Genomic DNA, 26,373 nt, shown 5'->3' with positions numbered 1-26,373 from the left:
CACGAAAAAAGGGAATGTTTTAAATAAATGGGTTTCTGCCATTCAGTTGTTGAATTTTCTCCATCTGAAATGGTGTAGACTAAATTAAATTTGGAATGCTACAAGGTTTCTTGTATAATTGTAGTAAGTTAAATAGATAAGTTATGATCTTCCAATACCAGCATAACAAAGGAATGTTACTAAATCATACCAGAACTTAGATCCCAAAATAGAGAGACTTAAAAACACTTTTCCAGAGCCAAGTGGAAACCTTTTATCTGTATAATTGTGGGGTTTTTTAAGAGTTTTCTCATAACAACCAGAAGATTCTTTGATTTAGAAAAGATGTATTGTTTGATATTTAAAAATGAGACTTCATGAGAATTAAAAATGAAGTATTGCATGGAAGTGTACATGGTTTTATCTTTCCTTTGATATTTTAGAAAAACAACCCCAAAAATTCAGAGTGCCAATTTTCAGAAAGAAAATGCTTGCAAATTATAATTTCCTCCAAAGAGGTGCTCTGAGCCATTGTGCTCCATTATGGGCCTTTCAGCAAAGACAGAGCGTTCATTCTTTTTTAATATTACGATGGATGCAAGCCAGCAGCACAAAGTATTAAAAACTGCATTTTTGCCACTCTTTACTGTGAAAAGATCTCGGTTTTTTTAGAAGAAAAACAACAGGAGTGTTTGCAATGAAAACACCATTTTTATTTATAGCAAATTGATAGACGTAACTTGAACTTTTTAGCATGCAAACTCAGCTAACAGTCTGGGGCACCAGAAGATATGAATTTCCATCACTGGAGTGTCTTAGAGCACACATACCAATTTCTGCACTGGGACAAAAATTAATTGAGCTTTTCAGCTTTTTTGGGTGAGTTATCATGTTCATCTCAAGGTTGAAAAGGATGTTCAAGCAGGCAATTAACCTACCAGTTTAACTTGAAGCTTTGGTTTGCTGCTTTGAGGCGGATGTAATCTGGGCCCTGGGCAGTTACTTCTCCTTTAGCACAAATGAACACATCGAGCATGAAATTTAATGTGTTCTTCCTTTGCAAAGAAAAATGTTCTTGTAACATGGTCTAAATACCAAATGCAACATATGTGCTCACAATAGAAGACTTTATGGTCAAAAGCAGGCGAGAAATAATGTGTTAATTTTTAAAAAATACTATTATTTTGAAGTCTTTTCTCTCTCTAACAATTAACAATTTAGTCCTTTTTATTACAAACATTAGCAGGCTCTACTTAATGTAGTTTGTGTACTTTATCATCTTGCTTTCTGGTGCCCTGTAACTTCTGGTATTTGAGGCTCTGCTATCTTTTAGGCTTTACTAGTGCAGTATTTTGAAGGAGAGATGCAGCATGCTCTCCCACAGACTTTTCTTTTCTTTCAGCTTACTGATTAACTGTTTAGCTTCTGTGACTGGTGGCTGGGCTGTGACAAGTACTCAGTAGCTAGGAACACTGTATATAAACAGAGAAAGAAGCAAACATCTGATTTCATGGCTCTTTTGTCCATGCAGTTAAGGACGCACTGTATAGTGCCACACAAACTCCCCAATAACCTAAGATACCATGTGCTGCATTCATTTATTACCCTGATTTTTTTATCCTCCAAAGATCACATCTCTGACCTGTCCTTAATTTCTCATCTGTCTCAAAAAAGTGATAATTTTTCTTCAAACTTTAGCTGCTGGGATTCATGTGTTTGACCAGGTCTTTAGGGATTTTTCTTCAAAAATATACCCCTTTTTTAACTTCTCAATGATAGAAAAATGTGGAAGTGCTTATGGCAAAGAAACTGATTAGAAAGAAAACAGAGGATGCAGCTCTTTTGTCATGATCTTGGGATATGTGAGGTGTGAATGAATGTAGTCTACAGCCTTTTTGATTGCCTGTGATAACAGATGTCTCAGGTTGTTGAAATAGATGATAGTGACTTAGGCAGAGCTAGCATGTGGATGTGAGTACTAACAAGTGCATGTTGTTTTGAGCTTCAGCACCGTCCCCGATGTAGGTGAGTTGGCACCTTATTAGTGCTGGCAAAGCCCAGACTGTATGCAGGAAAACATCACACTCCCATCCAGAACAACAGATTTTGGCCAGGGAGAACAGGCCTGGCTCTCTTGGCAAGACATTTCCTTGCTGTCTGCCTCGGGCATCAGATGTTCCCTGGCTATACCAGTGTGTTCAGGGATGAGCTGAAGCGGGGCTTGCCCACTGGTAGGACTGTTTACCACGAGCAAGAACAGGACAGAAAATGCTGAACAGACAAAATGCTTTAATTTTCCACTGTTTTGTCTGTATTGTTTAGGTCTCTTCCTTTAAATAGAGGAGTTAAATTATAAATGAATCTGTAGTTCCTCTCTGCTCAAGTGGAAAATATGTTATTGTCTGTTTTTATGAATCCATTCGAAGCTGCTTACTCTTCTTTTCCACAGACAGAAGAAATGGCTTGGGTGAGTGTATGTAGATATAGACACACATATAAAAATATGTGTGAGGGTTATGTGGTGTATCCATGAATATATGTACACAAACCCTTGGTCTATGGTATTGCACCTATGTTTATGTGGAAGGGAAAGGCAGTGAACACGTTGCACCTAAGTGAGAGAAAATGGCAATGGGTGAACCCAAATGTTTGAGGTGCTCACTTAAACTGAAGAGCATCACTGATTTAGCCAAGTCCTGCAGCTCTGGAAGGTGGCAGGAAGGGAATCCTCTTATATCTCTGTATTTCTTTCAGTGTATCTGTCACTGGCTTATGAATAGTCACTTCAGGAGGAGAATGCTCTGAGGCTACATAAATGCAAAATAATGGGGCAAAGGCAATACCAGTGTTGTCAAATTGAAGATGTTTATCGAAAGTTCAGTATAGATTTTTATTTTGATTATTTCAACTTCAGCACGTGTTTGGAATGAAGGGGCGAAATGTTCTTGAATAAGAAGTAAACCTTCAAATACAGATTTTTTTGATGCTTTTGCATCTCTGGCAGCAGCTAATATCAGGAGTTCTAAAATACCATACCTCTGAGCAGCACTGTATTTTGTGATTACCTAAAATTTCTATTTCTTGTGAGAAGGATATAGTCTAACATCATAAGATTTGGGTTTAAACTTCTGAATGACAAACTGTTTTGTTGCCTGCTCACAGAAACCAATATAGCATACTCCAGAGAGCACAAACAGGGCTTTTTTTGCTCTTTGTCATAGTAAACTGACTTGTTTTTCCCTAAATCTATAAAGTCAATTATTCAGATTGAAACTTTCCAATTGCTCATTATGAAGGAGTGGGAGTTGTCAAGAAATATTCAGAAAATTCATGCTGCAATTCATGGTCCTGTGCATAAACAAGAAGAGTTTATGTATCAGTGGCTATTCCATATGGATGTGAATTTAGTTTTGTGTCTGGCAATTTTGAATTCAGAGTCAAAGTTGTCTTCTGGAAAAAAAAAAAAATTCTTTTGCCTTTTAAAAAAATGGAAGAAGAAAAAACAGAAGAAGGAAAAACAACTTGCCACCTTCTCTTTCTGCCTGAGCCTGTCTGGCAGCGTTTGGACTCACACTGCCTTACTGCAGCCTTAGTCTGGCACTACAACACAAGATCATTTAATGTTGTCTTTTTCTTTTTTCTCCAAGCTCCCAGGACATGCTGAGAGCCAAATTTCCCAGCTCAGGCAGCAGAGATGCAGGACATTCTGTGTCGAGGCATTAGGTCCTCTCTGCTGAGCTCTGCAGACATGTCCTATTTCATGGATGAATGCAGTAACTCCCACAAAGACAGTCATGTTTTGAAAACAAACAAACAATCTTTTCCACCACCCTTTAACTTAAAAAAAAAAAAGTGTTGCTGTGTAAGATGGTGTCATACACATATTGCCTGGAGGGTGTCAAAAGGGCTTTCTTTGGAGCCAGGTACTTCAAAGGAAAAGCAGTCCCTGCTCATGCTGTGTAGTGGGGTAGGTGTGACGCCTCTTTGGTGGGCTGAAAGCCTGTGCAGTCTTTCTGCAGGGCCTGCCACGGAGCAGAGCTGGGACACTGATCCCAGATGTTGCTGCTGCTTCTTGCCTCTGTGGGGTCACCCATCTCCAGGGCTGCTCATGTGTTTCTCAGAGGATTGCTTGCTTAAGGTCCCAAGTTTGGGAAAACAATACCTGTGACCCAGACTTAAGGTGCTGCCATTTTTTTGTTCGTATTGTTGGCTTTTTTTATTCCTGCTGCAAAAAAAAGAGAGGTTGAAGAGCCCTGAAATTATAAAGCCTGCTCCTACACTTACTTTATTTTGAGGTAACAATTTCTATCTCAGTTAGAGGAGTTTTCAGCTGCTCTTAGCAAGTGCTTTCCCAGACACACCTGGCGTTGGCTGTCTGAGCTCAGGAGAGTCTCAGATGTGTTTTTGCCAGGGCGGTGTGTGGGGGGTAGATCTGTATCTGTCGAAGGGAAGCGTCACGCTGCGCTTTGAGGTTTGAGGGGGCCAGGGTGTGCATGAGTGAGGGACCAGGAGCTTGGCTTTGTTGTCACAGTTTATAAGTGAAAGGGACTCCGTGGGCATGGATCTTGTGGTTGCTGTCAGGCAGGCGAGCATGGCCCCCAAGAGTGTCTCAGCAGGGGAAAAACCTGTGTGAAGTGTTCAAGCCATTTCATAATCAGCTTCGTAGCCAGATCTTCAAAATACTCAAAGGTCTTCCCAGAAATCAGGTATTTTGAACAAGGAAGAAAGGTTGAAGGAAAGGAATAGGAAAAAAATAAACACAATTAGTGATGTTAACCTGACCGAAGAAACAAAAAGGATGGAGATTTCTGACAGAAGAACCTACCTTGTGTTGTGGCAATGGGGCCCAGAGCCAGCTTGTGCAGTGCTGGAGGGAAGCATACAGGGAGAAGGCTTCCTCCACCACTGAGCTCATGTCCTGCCCCTTGGCAGGCCAGAATAAACCAGAAAAATCACAGGTGATCTGCTGGGCAAACAGCTCCTGAACAGTTCCTGAAATGGCCTGGCTGGTTTTGTGCAGCTGCTCTGTGGTAAATGATGGGGGATTTTCTGGGGCTGCACCAGGATGCAGCAGCAAGGTGTTGGAGCAAGAAAATGGATTTGTTTTTCTGAGAGCGTGGGATCAAACCCTAATTTGTATGGTCCATGCTGAAACACAGACCTGATCTCTTCTGACCAAAGTACTGCACATCCAGAATGTAAAAGAAAGGCAAAGGTAAGTCATACGGTATCTCTGGTATGGTCTGTACCCAGAGGAATGCATCATTAACAAAACCTGATTAAAGGACAATTAGCGGTCAGGATGGAAAGCTGTAACACAGAGGTGAGCCAGTTGGGTAGGTGTAAGAAATGTGATTTATCTGTCTGTGAAGGATAATAAAGCAGTCATTCTCTTCTTAACTATGGCTATAAAGCTATTATTAAAACCAGCCTGGAGAGTGTCTGGTGTGCAATGCCCAGGGGGGCAGCAAACATGAAAGAGTGTCCTTGGCTGATGTCATGGTTCTGGGTTTTCTGTTCCTCCCTGAGCTTTCCTGACAAGCATTGAGAACACCATTACACTGCAAGTACTTGTTCGTGCTCTAAGTCCTATTTTGTCTAACTTTTTACAGCACAGAGTGATTTTACAAATAAGACAGCATGGAACACTCTGGTAACTATAGAAAATAATTTGATGACATCACTTTGTTTTCTGTCATTTCCCACCATTAAGATTGCCTGCATAAAATGCACTTTCTTGGCCTTTTGACAAGTACTCAGGAAGTTTGTGCAGCAGTTGTTTGAGTGGGATCATTCGAATTCAACACCTTATAATTATCTCCATGCTTGTGCTCTAGATTTGATTCCTACGTGACCTAATAAGGTTAAAAAGGATATTTTAAAATAAAGCCAGACATAGTTTTGCAGAAACCGTTCGGGTTCTCTTTTGACCTAGTGATGCATTTGTGAATTGAGGAACTTGAACAAAAACAACTGGGAGTGTAATGCTAAATTCTCTGTAATATTACAAGCAGTATGTGGAACTGGCTTTTTCACTTTTACACTTCTGGTCAGTAATGAAAATAAAATACAATTCTTCACTGAAGAAAAGGATATCAATTTTGCTTCTTCAGTTGTAAAGTGAGTAGTCATTGAGCAAAATGACTATGCCTTATTTCCATGAAAATGCTGGTGCCATCAGACTCCACCACAACAGAATAAACACAAAACATTTCTGTGGAAATCAGTAGTCAGTCAGGGTTTCTGGGAGTCAAGAGTTCACAAGTTGATCCACATGTGTTAATAACATTATTGAGAGTTTTTATGATTGATTTCAGCACTGCTGGGTACCTTTCTGGACGGTAAAATTTAAGCTGTCCATCTGCCAGTAGAGCTTGATCTTTCTGAGATTGCAAAAGATTGAAGTTTCTGACTGGAAGCAAGTCTGTATGCAAACAGACAAATGTACCCTCTTCACTCCAATTGCAGTATTCTGCTAAGAGAAATTCAAATGGCAGAGTTTTTGTTTTTAAAACATGATTTACTGACACTTCCCAAAAAACTGAAAGTACAACTAATTTTGAAATATGATTTTTTTAAAATCTTAATTATACAGGTGTGTCTTGAATTCCAAATTGGTTGTGCATTAATTCTAACTATGCCCAATATCTGATATGGGGTTATTCTGCAGACAGCATAACCAGCTGCAGAATTTAATCTCTTAAAAGCTGCAGAAATTCTAATCTCTGAACAGCCCACCAGGAGGGTATTTCTGTGTCATAGTCAGCTGAGAATTTTAAGTGAAGCATTATGTTCAGTGTTATCCTTTATTTAGCCTTACCTAGATTATAAATAGCGGCATAAAACTGCAACTCAATTGCTGCTTCTAAAGAGTACGTAATAATTTTGCATAGGATTTTACAAGTATTTTTTCACTTTTTATGCTGCCACCATTTTGACAGTGTTTAGAAATGTTACAGGGAAAAGAGAAGAAATTGTTTTTATTGTTGTAAGCTATATCTGAAAATTGTTGTTTGGATCACCAATTGTTAGCATGATAATAAAATAACTGAACAGATTTTCTCTGTCCCAGCTGGTCAGACTTCTCTTTTAGGGATGTTTTTCTGGTCATAAACTTACAAGAGTGAGATATTTAACAGTGGGACACTGGAGGAGGATGGGTGTTGCTAGCAGGGAAACTTGTCTTCAGGGGGCTTGTGGCACTAGTTTGGTAAAGTAATATTGTCTAAGATCTATGCAGAATTGCTTATGATTTCGCTGTTTGGGTTTCATTCTTTTTTCCCAGCGTATGTAATTAAATGCGTCTTTATGAAATGAATTAATTAAGATAATGTTTGCTCTGTAGCTGTATCTACATCCCTATATAATTTAATTTAGATAAAAACTCGCTATATGACAGTGGATGCCGTCGTGTTCAATAAATTTCAGGTGCATGGAATCTGTTAGGAAATTACTTTTTTTGTCCTGTCCAAGCAGAAAATCGACTGAGAGCAGAAATACATAGTGATTTTATTTTCCATCATTTTTGGTGAACCAGTTTGATATCCTAAACAGTATTAGGTAGAGCAGGTTACAAAGCCAGACTTCTTTTGCTTTGTGTGCACGGACTTTGTATTTTGTGCATGTGCTGCGCTCTTTTTCAGTGGAAATGCAGAAATGTTTGGAGAGTTAAATATATATATTTGGTGCTGTGCAATGAGCTGAACCATTCAGTCCTTCCTGCTCTTGTGCCTTGTAGTAAATAATTCTAATGTAGCTCTTGCAATGGACTTGGAGCAAACCACTGATAATTTTTGTTGAGAAAACAGAAATACAGCTTTAGGATATATTTCTATAGAAAGAATACTTTTTAAATTAAAGGATTCAGACACAATTTTTTTTTCTTTTCTTTTCCTCCAACTTCTAATGTGTAGGCATGTGAAAATGAATTGCAGAAGAACAGGTGTCAGGTTGCTCTGTAAGCAGGGTAGAATACAGCAAATTTAAAGAGTATTTAAAAAATTAATTTTCCAGAAAAAAAATGTGTAGAGTATACTCTCCAAATTTAAATGTTAGATTGAGTAAATATTTTTTGTATAATGAAATGTAGTGTGTTAGAAAAAACATTTGCATTTATATTTGAATTATGTATGCACACTCCCGTTTCTTGTGTATCTTTGAAGGTGTGCATGTCTGCTCTGTGGCTAAACCTGTTCTCATTGAATTAAATGGCCTTTGCTAATCTCAAATCAATAGTGTGGGGAATGAATACACCCATTTTGGAATTTGCTCTTTACTGGGAAGAAAACCAGGACATTTTACATTCACTTGAGTTTCTTCCTCCGTTTGGATGCGATAAACCCCAGCACAATCCTCGTGAGTGCTATCAGCTCCCACAGCTTCACTTTTTTTGTCTGAAGAACAGGGCAGCTTCTCCAAATGGATTTCAGGGGATAGGTTGAAATAATTAATGCACATCTAATGGCTAATTCTGTGGGATAACACTTTGCTTAATGGGTTTAATTCCAGGCTTGCCAGAAACTCCTGGCAGCACAGATGAGGCCACTGCAAAGCACCTTGAATAGGGTCCCTGGTACCTTCCCTCTTCCCCTCTGCCCTATTAGGAATACACACCAAGTCCAGATGTGAATGAATAATGGATTCATCACAACTAATCTCAGAAAAGCATTTGTATTAAGGGAGGAGAGTGTTTTGTCCTGTACAAGCCCATGCATTTTCTGGCTACCCAGTTTTTTGTTAGGTACTTTAGATAGTACGATAGACAATAAAGGGTTCCATGGCAAGAAAAACTTGTAATGGATAGAAGTAGAAGAAAGATTTTTCTCACAGAGTACAAAAAGTAAATTAAACACTAAGGATCCTTTTAGAAGAAAATTTATTTTCTGTGGGCATTTGATCACTTAGCAATTTTTCACTCCATCCAGCAGTTCTGTGACTGCACTTTCCCAAACTGTGCTTTCAATAAAGCTGACCTAAGCTCCCAGTGCTATGAAAAATGGTGCTCATATAAATTTCCTTTGCATTCTAAATCCATCTCAGCTGCACACAGAAAGCAAACAAATACAGTATCTACACAGCCTTTTTATCTCTCTCCACATCCCAGAGGCTTCCCAATCTGGCTTTTTGTGGGAGAGAGGGGCGGTTTAAAGTAAACATAATTTCAAAATTTTCATCCATTTTTGAAGCAGCATTAAAGATCTTAAAAGGAACATGTTTTATGAGGCTGACAAGCAATTAGATGAATGCAGTGGCAGTACAAGTGCGTGATTCTACACTTACAAAATTAGTTGGAGTGAGAAAAATCAGAGACAACATAATATCCCATCTCAAGTGGCTGCTTCAAATAGGTGCTCTGAAACTTGAAGGTATGAACAGAATTGTTCTGTAAAATATATCTGGTAAGTGGCTGAGAGCTGCTTGTCTATGTTAAGATGGAAAAAATAAACACAAGGGATCTAAATCCTCTGAAACAGCTGTGCCACTCCTCCAGGAAAACAAAACTAAACTAAATCTAGTCATAAGCAACAGAATAGGATTTCTCTTGGCTAAATTTCTGGAAAATCTTTTAACAAAAAATCTTGAAGAAAAACCAGTTGGGTAAATTTAGTGATGTGGACAAAATTAATTTAAATTATTCATGGTAGCTAATCTTTCCAGATTTTCAATGTATTCCCAAGTGATTATTGGAATTAACTTTACAAATTTTAATATTAGTTGCACGCAATGGGTAAATCACAATTACTTCATCTGAGTTCCAAATACTGCCATAGAATGGTTTGAACTCATAGTGTAAATAAACAGGAAATTTTCTTTGTGATGAGAGATTGGGGTCCTTTTCCTTGGGTTTTTGGATTTTTTTTCCTACAAGTGTGTTTCCATAGAGAAGCAATTAAGAAGATACCAGCTTCCAGTGCCTGAGCTTTTGAGAGCACTTCAGTATTTTTGACAGTTAATGTATTGGTTTTATCTTATAGTTGGTGAAATAAAGGTATTACATAAAGTCATTAATGATAAGGAAATTCTTTCTTCCTATTTCTCCCACCCCGCACCAGAATGTATTGCTTTCTAACTGTCTTTATTCCAGTCAAAATTTATATATAAGCTCTTCATTCTTGCCATTTCCTACCTATGTGTGAGAAGGTGTGTTTCAAAATACAGCTTTTTTTTCTCCCCTTATCCTGTAATGCCCTCTGAGATAAGGTTTTCTAAAGTTGGGTGTAGTTCCTCAGGTGGCTCTTAACAAAATGCAGCAATGGAGATGTACCAGCCATAGTTTGTCACTGGACAGAGGAGCACAGCCTCAGCAGTGAGGTGTTAACAGGGATAAATAAATCCCTGTCCCACTTGCAGATGCATGACAAAGCCCTTTCTCCTCAGCAGTGCTTTGCTCTGCCATAAAATCTTAGCTGCATAGTTGCCAGATGCTATGGAAATGTGGATGCTCCCAAATCAGAGGAAGGGCATTTCAGAGGTGGAAGAAGCAATTCCTTTTTTTTTTTTTTTTCCAGTGGAATGTGTGATTCCAAGGAATTAGGGTTTGTTCTGAGACCCTTTGCTGAAGGAGTCCGTCGAGGACCCAGGCAAAGTTTGTTGTGATATTTCCATTTTGTGAGAGCTCATCCATTGGCTCTTTTTATATGAGGCCTGTGAAATGCTTCATGTGCTCCTTTCAGAGTGGAATATTCCTCAGTGGTCTCAGTCTTATTATTGCTAAGTTTTGTTGAGCAATGCTGCAGGAAAAATATGCAGGGAATTAATATTAACCATATCCTTAATCACCCTTTCTCTCTACTCTGTACATAACTTGCTGTTGCACAGGAGAGGTTTTATTGCCCTGTGCATCCTCTGGTAGGGGCAGGACATGACACACACATCTCCCCACTAAGTGGGTCAGCGGCAGGGCACTGCTCTGAAACCTCTCCCTCCCGGTGTGTGCAGCTACTGCAGGGTTTAGAGCCGCAGCCGTTGGTGTAACCTCCTTCCTGCCCACTGCATCTGCAGATGATTTAACTATTTCCCTCCTTGACACCAAGCTTCACTAGGAATTTCTTCACCCTCAGAAGCCTCGTTGCAAGTGGATGTTGCACTGAAAATATCTTGAGGCTTTGCTAGCCTTAAAACAGTCTGCTCCTAGTTGTCCTGCTAAAGTAAATCTTGCAGCCTTCCCACCACTCTTCTATCTCGTATGTCTGCCTTCCCTGTGGTTCATTTATCTGCTGAAAAACGTTGTATGAGAAATGTTTTGAAAGTCTTGAGTGACAGCTACCTGGGTTTTAAAAAGTGCTGCTATGAACTTAACCTAGGAAAGTGGATTGTTTTCATTGCTGGGAGTTTGCTGTCCTTCCTTACTCTGGCTCTTTTGGCACTGGTTAGACCTGGTGCTATTGGTGAGTTCAGGTGGAAATTGATCCCAGAAAAAGGAAATAAAAACCCCCTGATTCGACTCCAGTAGGATTAGCAATGTTGAGTGTCCAGGCATGGTTTTGAGCATACATCAGGGATGGCTCCTGTCACTTTCCTAACTTTGGTGCATGTTGGCTGCAGGGGAAGGAATTGCTCATGGGCTGACTGCTCTCTGTAAATGGCCTTATCGCTGCAATTCTCCCTCCAGCACCTCCACCCTTAGCTTGTGTTCTTGTGAGAGATTTTTTACTGCTCTGCTTGCAGCAAATCAAGGCAGTTGCAGTCAAGCTCAGGCTGGGACACCAGCCCTGGTGAGGCTCTTGCTGGGCCTGTGCATCTCTGCGTTCAGATCCCACCATTTCCCACCAAGTGGGACAGCCCACCTGGGCTTAATGACTTTTGGAAGTTTGAAATAGGATAAAAGCGAGTGGGAATGCGTTATAAATCTTCTGGTTGGGAATTGTTCTACTCGTTATCAGTAGATTTGATTACAAAACCCATGAGCTAGCTGTAAAGTGTAACTTAAAAATGCTAATTTAAAGTACTTAGGGAAATGTCTGCCACTCTGAGAAGCGGTCACTGATCAGAGAAACACATCTGATTGTGATCAGCAGCATCTTGTGCCTGACTCGGTGTCTCTTCCTTCAGCCTTGCAGCTGTGAAGTCTCTTTGGGATTCCCAGGGAGACAAGGAGGCTCAATTCTTTTATGTGGTCCTCCGTCATGTGCACGGGGTTGTAGGAGCTGGAATGAAAAGGCCACCTGATAGTAAATCACTCTGGGGTGAGTTACTGCTGTGGGGCAGAGTTGGTAGGGCAAGGAAAAGGCTAAGTGACCTAGAAGCATTTGAATAATAATTCTTGCCTCTTTGTACACTTAACACCAGATTGAATTAGACACTAGAAAATTTACAGTGGGGAACACCGTTTGCATTAACTGGATTAAACTTTTGCTGTCCCTGATGAAGATGGGTCTAGTAAAAGCACTTGTGCCTAATCTAAACCCCCTACAAAAGTGAAAGAGCTGCGCAGCTTGCAGCTGTCAGCCCAGCTTGTTGGATATCCACATCTGCAGTTGCCCTGTGCATGGTTTGCTGTCTCTAGGAGGCAACACCAGGCTTGCTTCAGGAAAGCCCTTTGCACCGAGTCCTTGCTAAACTGAGAAGTGAAAGCAGTTGCTTTTTCTGAGAATGACTGACTGTTTTGATGAAGCAAGGAGTCCCCTTCCAGAGATGAGCAAGGCACTCCCCTCCTTTCTGTTTCTGACGAGGCTCTGGAAGGATTTGGAGGGTGAAAGGCTGCCTTATTTAATTATATATTCAAAGTTAATCTTCTCCACCTTCAGACTGAAAAGGAAGATATATTTCCTCTTCCCACATATCAAACAGCAGCTGGAGATCTACTTGTCTTGCTCCTGTTACGGTACCCTGGACTTTTTTATTAGAGTCTTTATTCCGTGATGTGCTAGAAGATCATAAAATCATAGAAAAAATGGGCTTGCAAAGGGCCTTAAAGATCATCTAGTTCCAAACCCCTTGCCATGGGCAGGAACACCAATGTTTAATCCCTTGTGGCATTATAATATTTTCCTTCTTTTGACTCTATTTCTTCCAAATAAATCGGAGGGAAACTTGAATTATTTGAACTTTGTGTTAGTGCCTCCCTGAAAGGGATCCTAAAAGGAGTATGAAGGGCTCACAGGAATCCTAAAGCACTTTACCTTGACTTTTCATAGGACTAACATTCATTGGTGTAAAAAATTGGAAGCTAATGGCCTAAAATACTTTCCTTTTTAAAATGTAATTATTTGGGCTGCCCAACATTTGGTCTTGTAACCTGAATCTCAATTGTATCAGCAGTTTCCTCTGACAACAATGAACTCTAATGCTGAACTTCAAGGGCACAGCTTTGCTTTGGGCCATGCTGTGTTTCACAAATATGTGATGGAATATTGATGACAAATTATTTGAGCCTCTGCCTTCTGCAAGTGAAGGAGAATTTGGCCTCTGCTTCTTCATCCCTGAAGGGTCACAGGTTTGTTTGTTGTTTCTATCTATGAGTAAAACCCATAGAAAAATATAAATATAAACAAGCACCATGATAGACACATTCTTTATGAACAGGATTATCTGTAATAATTTTAGCTGGCTAACTTGTAGGTATTTAGTCTGGGCTGTCCTTTCAGCTGCAAGCCTGTGTACACTTGAAGTGAAGCACCGTGCAGGGTACTCAGCTCTCCCCTCATTCTTCCCTGAGCCCAGGGAGCTCCCTTGGGTTCAGAATTTTGCTCTCAGACAGCAGCCGTGAGGCAAGACCCATCACACCTACCACGATCCAGTCACAGGGATCACTGCTGGTAGAAGGTGGTGGTGCCTGAAAAAAGCTGCCCAGCAAGCAGCTCTGGCAGCTCTGGGCTGTTGGGAGAAGGCCCTGCAGGATCTGCCTTTAAACACCTTTGTATTTAACCACAGTTGCATCAATAAATCTCTTGTGATGGGATTGGTTTTTCAGGGCTCCACTGAAAAACTCTGTTTCCAGGAAGATAAAACGCTTCATTTATAGCTGCGTTACTGAATTTTGGTAACCCCTAAAAGTAAAACCCTTAAATGAATCACTTAATAAGGCCCATGGGAGAGAAAAAAATTTATGGTAGACAGATGTGATCTGGATTTACAAGTAATTCAGCTTTTACGGTCTGTATTTCTCAAACTATTATCAGGAATCATGGTCTAACCCAATCCAGATGCACACTAAAAGCATTGGAGGAGGAAAATCCTATTAGAAAGAAATGTTCTGGCATGCTTCAAGGGTCCAGGCCATGTTCCAGTGATTCAGTTCAGCTGGTCCCCATTGGTACTGGCTGGATTGGGCCAGCCCTGTGGATTGGACCCCAGCCAGCTTTGGGGTGCAGCATCCCCCCTCATGTCATGTTTTGGAGCAGGGTGACTGGATGTGGGTTCTGGGACTCCCTGTGTCTCTCCAGGGCTGGAGCAGCAGGCAGTGTGGGCAGGAGCCTGAAGCTGAGTTTGCTGCCCTGTGCAGGAGAGCTGGTGCTGGGCCTGAGCCAGGGGCTTGAACCTGTGAAACCACGCAGGGCTCTTGAGGCGGGCGCCTGCAGTGCAGCCTCCCTCCCGGCCCCAGGCTTCCTCTACCTGGCTCCTGGGGCTGCTCTCAGCCTCTCACCACTGTCTTTTTCTCACTTGCTTGTCCGCAGCACTTCTGAATTGCTTTTTTTCTTTCTTTCTTTCTTTTTTTTTTTTCTTCACCCATGCTTCAGAAAGTAAAAGGCCACGGGGGTTGTTACAGAGGTGCTGGCAGAGCTGCTTTGGGGAGATGCCAGCCTCGTGTTCAGGGAGTGGAGTACAGGGACCTGCAGCAGCAGGAGAGAGTGCCCGGGCACAGAGGAGAGCAGGGCTGCATTGCTGGGTGGGAGCAGAGGAAAGGGGGGACAAAAGTCCAGGCTTTGGAAGGAGGAGGTGCTGGGAAGAAACGTCTCAGGAGCAGAAGCACAGCTGTTGGCAGAGCTCCAGGTGTAGGCAATTAGGATTGAGGAGGGCTGGAAACCTGAGCAGTGCTCCACTCAGTGACTGTCTCCTCTCAGTTCTGGTATGTGAATATTGGAAAGGCACTGTGCAATTCCCAGTAGGCACTGGGTGACCTGTGAGGTTAACAGAGTGGGAATCATCAGTGAAATATTTGCTATTTGTGCTTTGCTATTTGTTTACTGTTTGTGCTTTGCTCTGTGTGAGGCAGCTCAGTGTGGCTGCTCCCTCAGGCCTGGCACACTTTGCTCTGCCCAACTCCCATCAGCAGCTCATCTGCTGCGACCTGGGCCTCAGCCCCAAGACCATGGCTGATGAGGGCCAGAAAGCACATTTTGGTGACGCCTAAGGGACAGGCCTTCTGTTTTGAAGAGGCAGTAACCCCTCCTCTGGCGATTTAAAAACCCAAACGGGTCCTGTTCACCTGAATGGATGGTAACTGTTTCAACTGCCACTTGTTCATTGTGCTTCCTATCTCTTTGACCTTTCTTTCAATGGGTTTTGTACCTTCTGTCTTGTTTTCTCTCTCACTTTCTAATCCAGAACCCCGTTTCAAAGGTTATTTTTTAGAAAGTGCTCTGTACATTTTGCTTTGTTTAAGAATACAGAAATCGAACGTATAAAGAAAGGAAATAACACGAACTAACAGATAGAACAAGGGGAAGTAGCTTCAAGCTGCACCAGCTTGAAGGTTGGATATGAGGAAAATTTTCTGCACTGAAAAAGTGGTTAAGCATTGCAACAGGTTCCCCAGGGAAATGGTGGAGTCACCATCCCTGGAAGTGTTCAAAAAATCAATAGATGTGACACTTCACAATATGGTTTAGTGTGCATGGTGGTATTTGGCTGAAGGTTCAACATGATGATATCTGACGTCTTTTCCCACTCTAATAATTCTATTCATTTTATTGGGTTTTTTCCCTAAACATTGGACTCTGTCATAGTCTCAAAATATGCTTTTCCAGGGACAGTCACAGCCAGAGCAGCAGGTCTTCCCCCACTGAACAGCTTTAATGCATTACCTGGGATGCTGGAGGCCAGGCTGCCCCACACAAGCACCATGTGGGCACTTGGTTGGCTCTGCGGAGTCAGTCAAGGTTGACAGTGGTTGGCACAGAGCCACAGCTAAATCCCCTGCACTCATGACATCTCCACAGTCCTCTATGTCTCCTGCTTTGTCCCCTCCTGGTCTGGGGATTTTATTAGCGCTGGAGAAATATTGGACTTGAGATGATTTTATGAATGTGCCTGGCTTTGGTACAAGAAGAGAGAATTCAGGGCCAGGACACCCAAAGTGGACCCAAAAATGCTGCCTTCAGCAGCATCTCAGATGCCTCCAGGCTGGTGTAAAATATTGTGCTGTGAACTGTTTAGAAGAAAATCTCTAGGAAGGTAATCTCAGCTCGTTTGTTGGTTTTATATACAATGTTAGGAAAATAATGTAATCTCTCTGTCTCTGTTTACCCCATATATATGAAATTTTATAGTCCTGAGGAAATGTGGTGAAGGGTATTTTTCATAAAGTGCTTGAACCATATTTTTTAAATGACAGAAAAAGAGAGGGAAGAAGGAAAACCATCTAAGATCTCAATTTATTTCAATGGATTTGTTTCTAAATGCATGATTTAGGGAAAAATGAATGCAAGCTCCTAGTTCAGACAAACAAACAAATCTACTCTGTGGTATTTTTTCTGGGTGTGTGAGGCTGTCAGAGGGAACAGTGATTGTTTATCTTCATCAAAGGGCTTTTCAGGTTATTGATAATTTTTGTCTTTCTCTTTTGAACTCCCTCCAAATCTGCACAAAGCACAACTCAGATTAATATTAAGGCATTTGTTTGGTTTTTTATATAACTGTGCAATACAGCTTTTCCTTGGGGGATGGACATGGAGCTGTATATTGGATCTATAGTTACTTAGCCTTTGATTTTTTTAGCTATACTTTGTGAACTTTCTACATCTTTTTTAACTGCTACAGGGGCAGTTTTATAAAGTTTATCTGCTGAAACCCAACAATATTAACATGTCCTGCTGGATGTGGTCAGGGTATAAATATTTAAATGGTGTCTGAAAAATGGAGACTCCACATAGAAAACATGAGGGGCAATGGGTTCAAGTTATTCTTGGAGGATTGAATGTGATGGTGTCAATCTTTCTTTTTCTTTAGTGCAGAATTGAGAACACCTCCCCTAAAATTTTGCCCAAACAATTTATTTTCTCACGCACACTTGATGAAGGAAGCCTTAACCAGGCCCAGTCATGAATCCCTCCAGGAGATGCTGCTGGGTTTTCCCAGAAAATAAACTGGTCCTGTTGGTTGGGGAAGCTTGCAAACATTTCTGTCCATGGAGGTACTCTCAGCTAGCTGATGTCCTGGACAGTCTGGTTTAACTGTACCTGTTTAGAGGGAAGGACTGCCATGGTCCTCTTTGACCAGATTAATCCTATGATTCTTCTATTCAGAATTTCATCTCCTTTGCCAAGGGGCAGTGTTTCCCTCACACTGGCTATTATTTTTCCATGAAGTGCTATGCAGCACTGCCACATTTATGCTACCAAGCACCCAGTGACAAAAATGACTTTGCTGATGTATCTGATATTTTTATGCAGATGCTGCATCAGTTCTTGGCCTCACAGATCCCAGGCTCTGCTACGTGCTGGATGGATTCCTCTTCATTTATGCAGTGGTCATGACAGCCCTTTTTGTGAAGGCAAAGGTCAGTCAAACCCAACACAGATCCATTTGGATTTAGTGGTGTAAGGTAGTTGGCCTGGGCTGGAAAGTGGGAGTGGAGGGGAACCATCTCTTAGAATGAGACTTTTCTATTCTTTTGCTTTCTTTCTCTCTCTCTCTTTTTCTTTTCTCCCCCTCTGTTTCTGGTGTCCACTTGAGCAACCTATAGCAGTTCTTTCCAAAGGTTCATGAATGGAGGGGGGAAGAGTATATAAGAGTGTTTTGATGTTACACTTATGGATACATCAGAGATTCTGGATTTTGTAGATGGGAAGAAAATGATCAAGAGTAATGTGGATTTTTTTCTCCTGCTTTGTCATTGGAAAGAGAGGGGGGGATACACAGAAAATACAGGGAAAATGGCAAGGTTATGAAGGATGTATTAAAATGTCTCCACAATTCAGACATCTTTGATACTGTGAGTGTGATGATGCAACAACCCAAACAACCACAAGAGAGGACTTGTGTAATTGCTACAAAGGTGATTCTATGCCTAAATATAGACTGAGCTAGAAGGTTACTTTTAATAAAGAATTGAATGTGATAATAACTCAAAAAGAGTAAATCAATACAGACTGTAGTTTGACAGGTTTTTGTTTAAACACTACAACACAAAGCAGCTGCTCTCATTGATCCAAAGCTGCCCCTCTTTACCCAAAATTTTGGCTTAGCAATTGATTTCTCATAAGTATTGTGAGCAGCTGAGCCAAAGAGCAGCTACAGAAGGGATAATCCTTTACCTCTTTGTTATCTGCCACTCACATTAACTTATTGGGGCGGTACCAGAGCACTGCAAGCCAAGTGCTGCTCCTGAGGGGTGCAGGGATTCCCTGCAGGAAGCCAAACCACTTTGCAGGCAGCTGGAGAACCAAAGTCCCAGGGAGGCACAAGATTATGACAGGAAGAGAATGGAAAGACAAAATCTGAGGAGGCCAGGTGTGTAGGGAACAAAATCAGATGTTTGTGAACTGATGTTATGTGAAATAAAATGACTTGGCTGCTGAGGGCAGGCTGCTGTGTGGATAAAAGTGCTGCTGCAGCAGGGGTTTGATTGCCTGTAGCCACACAGGGAGCTGCTTCTGGGTTGCTCTGTTTCTGATGAGGGTAGGAGAGAGGGAATGAAAGGACTGAGGGAGCCACTGTGTCTCTGCTCATGGAATGGTCTCTATGGTCTCTCTTCCAGCTCAGCCAGGCCTCTGGACCACAGCTGCGGGCAGGCCAGGATGATGTGTACAACGTGAGTAACTGCTGGTCTTTGTTCTCTAATCCATCATCCAGACAGACCTTTTGGGGCACAGAGACAGTGAACTGGCTGCTGGTCAGAAAAGCTTTGGATGAGCCAGCTAATGAGTAAGGCCATACATGTGTGCAGCATGGCAGCTGGAAGGAGGAAAGATAAAACCTCACAGGGACAGCTACTGGCATCACCACTCTGGCCAGATGCTGGAGAGCTCTTTGGGCTGTTGGTTCCTGATTTGGCCCACTGAGCCCTAGGTTGGCAGGAGCTCAGGCTGTTTGCTGTGCTGCCCCATGGAACTAATAGGTTTGTGAGAGCTCTGGGTGTGTGTGCAGGCACTGCCCCTATTGCTGCTGCTGTTTGATGCGAGCTGGGCAAAGGGCAAATGCCAAGGAATGCTGTGGAGCTGCCTTTGCACCTGCAGCTCGTCCACTCTCAAGTGTGTGGAGCCTGAGCCACCACAGCCCCTGTGCCTCCATTCCCAAGCTTTCCTGTTGCTCCACAGCAAGCCCTCTTGTACCAGATCATACCAGAGAAGTGCCTTGTCCTGGGCCCTGACCATCTTTAGGCGGTGAAAGAGGACAGAGACAAGATCCTCACTAAATTGCTCACTCATGGCAGCATTAAACTCTAGCTATTTTTGCTATGTCTAGCTGTCTTTTAATTTTTTTTTCTCACGCTTTTGACCATAGCCACATCCTGTGATGAGTTCTGTTTAACTCTGTAATACCTGAACACTAATGCAATTTCTTTTCAGCGTAAGTGTAGCCCATCACCTTTCAAGCAGCACTCTGTCAGCTGTGTTATTTTGACCTGTAATCTCTCCTTTGCCTTTGTCCAAGGTAACCTTTTCCAGCTAAGAATTGTACTGGGCATAGAATTTCTGTAACTCCTTGATGCAAATTTAGATGAGCAGCTCTGCAAGAAAAATGAAGCTCTTGGCTCTTTGCTCTCCAGTGGGAGAGAAAGCATGAAAGTCAGAGTCCCTCCCCCTCATGCTCTCTAGTTTTCAACTCATTTCCAGTTAAGAAAGGTTCTTGATGCAACAGTTTGCAGCTTTGTGTCATTTCCATGGCTTAAATGTAGACATTTTTGTTGACAGTTGCATTAGGGCATAAAAAGAATTTCTAGTTCAGTGATAGTCCTTGTGAGTTGAGCTGGGTTCCCTTTCTTTTCTAAGATCTCTTCTAATCTCATTATCATGGTGTCCATCCAGTGCTTTTGCTCTCCCGTTTCAGAAACTCTCCCGCGGGCACAGAGACGATTACGATGTTCTGGGAGGAAAGCGAGGAGCAGACCCCGAGCTGGGCGGGAGACACCAGGTAACCTCCAGGCACATGTGCACCTCTGTCCTTTGATCTGGTGCCTCCCACGCCGTGTCACAGCGCTGCTCACACAGGCAGCCACCCCAGCGCCTTCCTGGGGAGGGAACGACGCGATTTGTGTCGTAACCCGGGCGGCGCAGGGGGCAGGAGCAAAGCTCCCCCTCCCCTTTGATCTCTGCCCCCCTCGCTGGGCTGGGAGCTCGCAGCCACTCGGGGTGGGAAGTGACACCCAGGCTCGGGGCGGATGCGGAGGAGGCCCGGCAGCGGTGGGTGTTTCACAGAGCTCGCTGCGTCTGATGCCATCAAACAAGCACCCACAAAGCAGAGCAGCAGCCAAAACAACTCTTTGTGCTGCACAGCCCATCACTTTCAAAAGAAAAGAGAGGGAAAACCTCCTGCATCAGCAGGTGACAGCTGTAGGGGGTGAGCAGAGAAGAACTAAGTTTTACCAACTGCTAAAGTGAAATTAATTTTCCCCAGAACAAGTTGTCTGAACAGAGCCTTAGGGGTGGAGGCAGGATGGACTGGAATGGGCAGGGAAAGTCCATAGAGCCACAGCTGTGCCATGGAGCAAAGGCATAAGCACATACAAGGTGGTGGGAAATGCTGGTAATGCAATGTATGGGCAACTTTTTTATTCTGTTTTACAGCAGAGGAGAAAGAACCCTCAGGACACTGTCTACACTGTGAGTAGAGCACTCTGGAGGGAGCAGAGAAGGAGGGATGGCTGGGAAGAGGAGGTTCTGTTTCATAGGAGACTTTCCCCCCTTCTACCCAATTTCAGCTCTGGTTCAAAACTTAACAGCTGCACATTGGGGAGATGTGGAAAAAAATGTGGAGCAAGATACCTGCTAATGCCTAATGCTAGTGACTAACAAACCTTGATCCCATGTGATTGCTGCTGCAGTATTTCCTGTGCATGGCCTCTGTGCCTGCTCTCTGGCAAAGGCCAAATACCAGTGCATTTAAGTGAGGCTGCTTAGGAACCTCTTGATGGAATTGATCTGACTCTGGCTAAACGTGGTGGCCTGTGCTCCAAAGCAGATAAAGGAATGTTGATTCTCATGTCTTAACTTGGGTCTTGCTGGGTCTTTGGTACTTGAGGAATGAGCTTGTTTCCAAGACCTTTACTGCTATTGAATGAGACAGTCTGAATTCAGCTGGTCTTACATGTGCCTACCCAAGGGGTGCCTTGGCTTTTCTATTGTCACACTGACTCTTTCCCCCTCTCTGCCCGCAGTCGCTGCAGAAGGACAAGATGGGTGAGGCATACAGTGAGATCGGAATGAAGGGAGAGGTGAGTCTTATTTTCCTTCCTAGTGAAAACATGGCAACAGAAAACATTTCAGCTTTTGGCCAGAAAACCCCTGATGACTGCCCTGGCTGGGGGTGCTGAGGGTGTGAGATGGGTGAGGAACAGCTGAAGGAAGGTCTGGTGTCAAGTGCTGCAATGGTCCAGCAGCACTGGAAGATTTTGGGGCATGTTTCTACAGAGCAGTTCAGAGCTGCAGGTTTATGGTTTCCCCTCCACAGGCTGCTGAGGCTGGCTGGTGTTCCAGGATCAGGAGAGCAAGTGCCAGCCCCTCCTTGTGCCTGACTTCAGACAAGGAATAGGGGAAACATCCTCCTTCCCACGGCTCTGCTCTCAAATGTTTAAGAAGGCACACATCAGTCACAGCTGAGAGAGAGTTTTTAGCTCTGTGCACAAACTGCTGGGGGATGAGGGCTTGTGTCAAAAACAAACCATCTGGGGACACTTGTTTATGGCAAAATGAAAAATTGCTCTGACCTACACAGGTTCTATTTTATGTCAAAGTGTCATATATATATATAACCTTTCATTTCCTTCTGACACATGAAAAAAGGGGCATTTCAAAACAAAGTTTAGTGTCGAGAAATGCTGAAGCAACACCAACATTTAATATCTTCCCCTTTTTTATTCTAATGCTCCTCTGCCAGAGTTAAGCTGTGTCTATGAGCTATGGGGTTATAAAGTTGCACCATGTTTTTTGAATGTTTCTGGAGGGACCAGAACAAACACCAAAGCCCTTGTCCCATTCCAAATATATGATCATTTAATAGCTTGCTGCAATTCTAACTGTAACAAGCACTACTCCTTGACACATTTGTGATACAATCTAATACTAAATAATCAGTGTCTACTGAAATGCTGCCAAATCTCTATACATACAGTGAATCAAAGAAATAGCAACATTCTAACAGTATGACAGGAAAAATAGGTCAGCAAATGAAACCAATTTGGTTTTACTTCCTATCCTCTCTATTTTCTCCTTAACAGCCCTTGTAGCATGTCTGGGCTGGTCCAGACTTACCAGGTGCTTTCCTGTGCAGAGCAGAGTCCAGCCCATGCACAGCTGGTACATCCTGTACACCCTCAGCACAGCATGGGGGAGGGAACTCAGGGGCTTCTTTCTTTTTGCATAATCAGGAAAGCACCCATTAATCAGTCTACGCTTGTTTTATTTTCCCAAAGCAGCAGAGGCGGCGAGGCAAAGGCAATGAAGGTCTCTACCAGGTAAGCATCTCCCACAGCTGCTCCCCTCACATGTGGTTGGATATCCAATGGCACTGTCAGGGAGGCACAGAGAAGTGAAAGGCAGCTGGAAGTTTCCCAAGCAGGTACCAGGTGTCTCACTAACTCCTCATTGTTGGATGCCTCAGCTACCCCTGCTCTGGGATCCCCAACACAGGGCACAGCTGCCTTACCGAGCAGGCTGTCAGGGAAAGGACTGGGCATCACTGGAAGGGCTCTCAGGGGACGCTTCTCAGGATTCAAAACCACCTCAGGTCCCACTGCCAACTTACTTACACAGAGCTGCACCTGACCTCCCTTCCAAATAGAAGTCCAGAGAACAGAGTTCATGATTTTATGTCTGTTCCTTTAATTATGGATGCTCATTCTAGCATCAGTTAGCTCTTAATAATACACAAATAAAATGTAGATCTGCAGAACTAGTTAGGATGATTTGCTGTAGTCATATTTTCATAATCATTATTCAGAAAGTACCTTGCCTTCAAGTAATAGCTATTTGCACCACACAAACACCAAAGAATCACTCAGGAGTAAAAACCTCTGTAGGGGGAAAAAAATCAGACTCACGCTCCTGACTGAGCCCCTGCCATCCTGCTGCTGCCAGTCAGCCAGAAGTAAGCATTCACACTCATCCCTCACCCTCACCTTTTTCTGGTTTTCTATTTTTCAGGGGCTCAGTGCAGCAACCAAGGACACTTATGATGCTCTCCAAATGCAGCCTTTGCCCCCTCGCTAAGTGGGAGTCTCAGAGGGGATGGGCAACAGTGAGAGATGCCCACCTGCTTTGGGGAGGAGAGGGGGGAAAGCCTTTTTCATCCAACACAAGCACCGTGTGTTTTCTGTGTGCAAGAACCTCCTGGACCTGGCTTTTTCCTTCTCTCTCTCCTCCTGAATTAAGTAACTGCTTCTGCTATTAGAATGTACATATCTGTAAAGTTGTTTCCAATTATAGTGGGTATTAGGCTGATTTTTTTTCTTTTTGGTCAGGTTTGTGTTGTGGGGACCAGACCACACCTTCTAACAAACACAGCTATTTCCATAGGTCTTCTTTGTCTTCCAGTGTATTAAGACACGGAATTATGCTTTTATTGCATTTAAACAATTTGCTAAGATGTACAGTATTTACTGTATTTACTTCCTGTAGTATTTATCTTAAGACTAGTCCACCCTTTTTGCTTTGAATTTGCCTTTAAAAAACTGCTTCAGTGGAGGGCAACTTTTTTTCTTTAATTATAAAGAGTGACATGATGTTACAGTAGTGAAGCAGAGAGGCTGAATGCCAACTTTCCAGCAGGGAGAAAATGAGCACCAATATCCAAAAAAAGATCAAGCAATGGCACTGCCACTCATCCATAAATATGAGCCAGGTAAGCTGAGTGAGAGACTTCTCTGAAGGCAGAAAAACAAAGAAAACAAGGAGATGGGTTCCCTTATTATCACTTCCAGACAACAAACCGTACAAAAGCTAACATAAATGCAGTTTCCAACCCAGTCTCTCATGAGGCTGCCTCTAAAAGGTGCAGGTATCATTCCAAGGAGGTACCAGCTCAATAATGTCATGTGTGCCACAGTCCCGTGTGCGTGTAGGGAGCAGCAGTGGGAATGGCACGAGCTCCTTACCTGAGGCATTCAGCCTGTCTGCACCAGCCTACACCCTGCAGCACCATCTCCCAGAGAAGCTGAGGAGGACAGGATTCAACAGGAGCTCCTACACACATCCCAGAAGCTGGGATGGGCTGTTGGGAAAATGCCCCAAACCCAGGTATCAAAGGGACACTCACCTCCTGCTGCTGCAGCCTCAGTTTTGCCCGTGCCTCGCAAGGCTGCACAGGGAAGCCTGCAGGAATTCAGCAAGGACAAATCCAGCCCAGCAACATCAGGGGTGTTTCACCTCGACTCAGGAGCTGACCAAGCCATCTCACCAGTCCTCACAGAAGAAGCAGAGCTAAAGCAAGGCTGTGGAAACAAGAGCTGCTGCTCTGGGTGCTGGCCAAATGAGGTTATGTCTTTTTTCCAGGGACTGGGTGGGTTAGCAGCAGAAAAACTTGCTGAAATGGGTGCTATGCAAGTTCCAAGGCAGTTTTACTTCTTTAAGCAGTAAAACTGTACCTGCAGTAGGTGCTTGTAGCTTTTAAAGAATATTTGCAATAAATTAAAGCAAAAAAAAAAAAGAAAACTGAGACATAGTAATGAATGCTTCTCACAAAAAAAAAAAAATTCCTAGATCCTTTACTGTTCTCTGCAATGACAAGAAAAATTGAGAGAACTGGGTGATAACTGAGACAGCTGAGCTGAAAATTACAGTAAAGTTATGCTGCAAAGCACTTGATGCAAGAACAAAGAGTGCTGAAAACAGCTTTATCTTTTTAAATCCCCATAACTGTATCTGCAAGATGTAGAAATCACAAGCTTTGGCAGCGTGAAATACCAACCACCAAACAACAGAAATTAAATTCTTTGGGGGGGAGGAAACACCTTTATGCTCTTTATATATCAATGGATACCTTGATTTCAAAAAGCATCCAACGCTGGTTTTGGGGCCACTCACAGTGGGGTTGAGCTGAGTCTCCTCTTTGCCTTCAGGAAGTGACTGAAGCTGTTTCTGCTTTGGGGAGAGGAGCTGATAAATACAGAATTACAACAAAAGCTTCAAGCAGAGTGCATAAAACCTGGGCTCTCCTCCAGTTTGACAAGACAAAGGGCACCAGATCAATCTTCTGGCCCAGTTTGATGCACAGGGAAAGGGGAATCAGCCTCCCCTGACACATTTAAAAACTACAAACAAGTGCATACATGTTAAAACACTTGGAAAATGGTTTAATGATGTTTACAACAGAAATGAACTGTACAATTACAGTAAGTTTAATATATATAAAAAATTACAGCAGACAAATGCATCTACACAAAATCTACCTTTTCATTCTGATTTACTGTAATCTACACAATCTCTCAATGCCTACAGCTATCTGTAGGCAACCACTGGGAAAATAATAATAATAATATAATAATAATAATAAAGAACATCTTTAAAGAGACAGCATTTCGCCTTCCTCCTCACCCTTAGTGTGATCAGCAAGGTTTTGAAATGTGTGGGACTCTCACATTTCAGTCTCCAGAAAAGCTTGGGTTGCGTTTGGGTAGGGTACTCCCACAATGGCCCTTGATTTCAAGTGTTCTGCTGACCTCAAGTGTATAAATGCAGTGTATGAGGAAGGCCAAGGGAAAAAAAAACCTCCCAGCCAGTGTAAGCAGGCAGTTGCACAGAGCAGTGAAACCATTAGGACCAAAAACTTGTCTTATTTAGAAAAGAAAGCAAAAGGGGACTGCCCAGACACTACAGACATTCACAAATCCTCATTTCTTTGAAAATTATGATCAGAATTAGAAGAAAGGGCTTGGTTTTCTACTCCCAATTCTTCATACAAAAGGGTAGTTTTCAAACTAACACTGTAAATACGTTCTTAAAACAAAATTTAAGCTACTTCCTCTTTGGCCCACCCCTTAAAAACAGTGAAACCCCCTTTGCACTGAGAAAGAACCTCAGGTCAGTGGGGAAAACAAAAGAACATGCTGTCTCTTTAAAAAGAAAGAAAGAATCCCAG

The 26,373-nt window shown here is 42.6% G+C and overlaps 1 protein-coding gene across 1 annotated transcript in view; it reads left to right on the top strand.

Annotated features, from left to right (window-relative positions):
• CD247 (CD247 molecule) overlaps positions 1-23,507 on the top strand; it is a gene marked incomplete at both ends in the record, with an annotated part of 45,257 nt that extends 21,750 nt beyond the window's left edge. Inside the window, 7 exons of the mRNA XM_084201072.1 lie at positions 17,532-17,638; positions 18,839-18,892; positions 20,131-20,214; positions 20,868-20,903; positions 21,458-21,514; positions 22,712-22,753; positions 23,442-23,507. Coding sequence (XP_084057198.1) covers positions 17,532-17,638; positions 18,839-18,892; positions 20,131-20,214; positions 20,868-20,903; positions 21,458-21,514; positions 22,712-22,753; positions 23,442-23,507 — 446 coding nt within the window. The remainder of the gene's footprint in view (positions 1-17,531; positions 17,639-18,838; positions 18,893-20,130; positions 20,215-20,867; positions 20,904-21,457; positions 21,515-22,711; positions 22,754-23,441) is intronic.
• Positions 23,508-26,373: the final 2,866 nt, after the last annotated feature.

The sequence above is a fragment of the Fringilla coelebs genome (assembly GCF_963513975.1).
Source record: "Fringilla coelebs genome assembly, chromosome: 2".
Classification (NCBI taxonomy): Eukaryota; Metazoa; Chordata; class Aves; order Passeriformes; family Fringillidae; genus Fringilla; species Fringilla coelebs.
The sequence above is the reverse complement of the archived record's forward strand: the minus strand, read 5'-3'. Positions and strand labels throughout refer to the sequence as shown.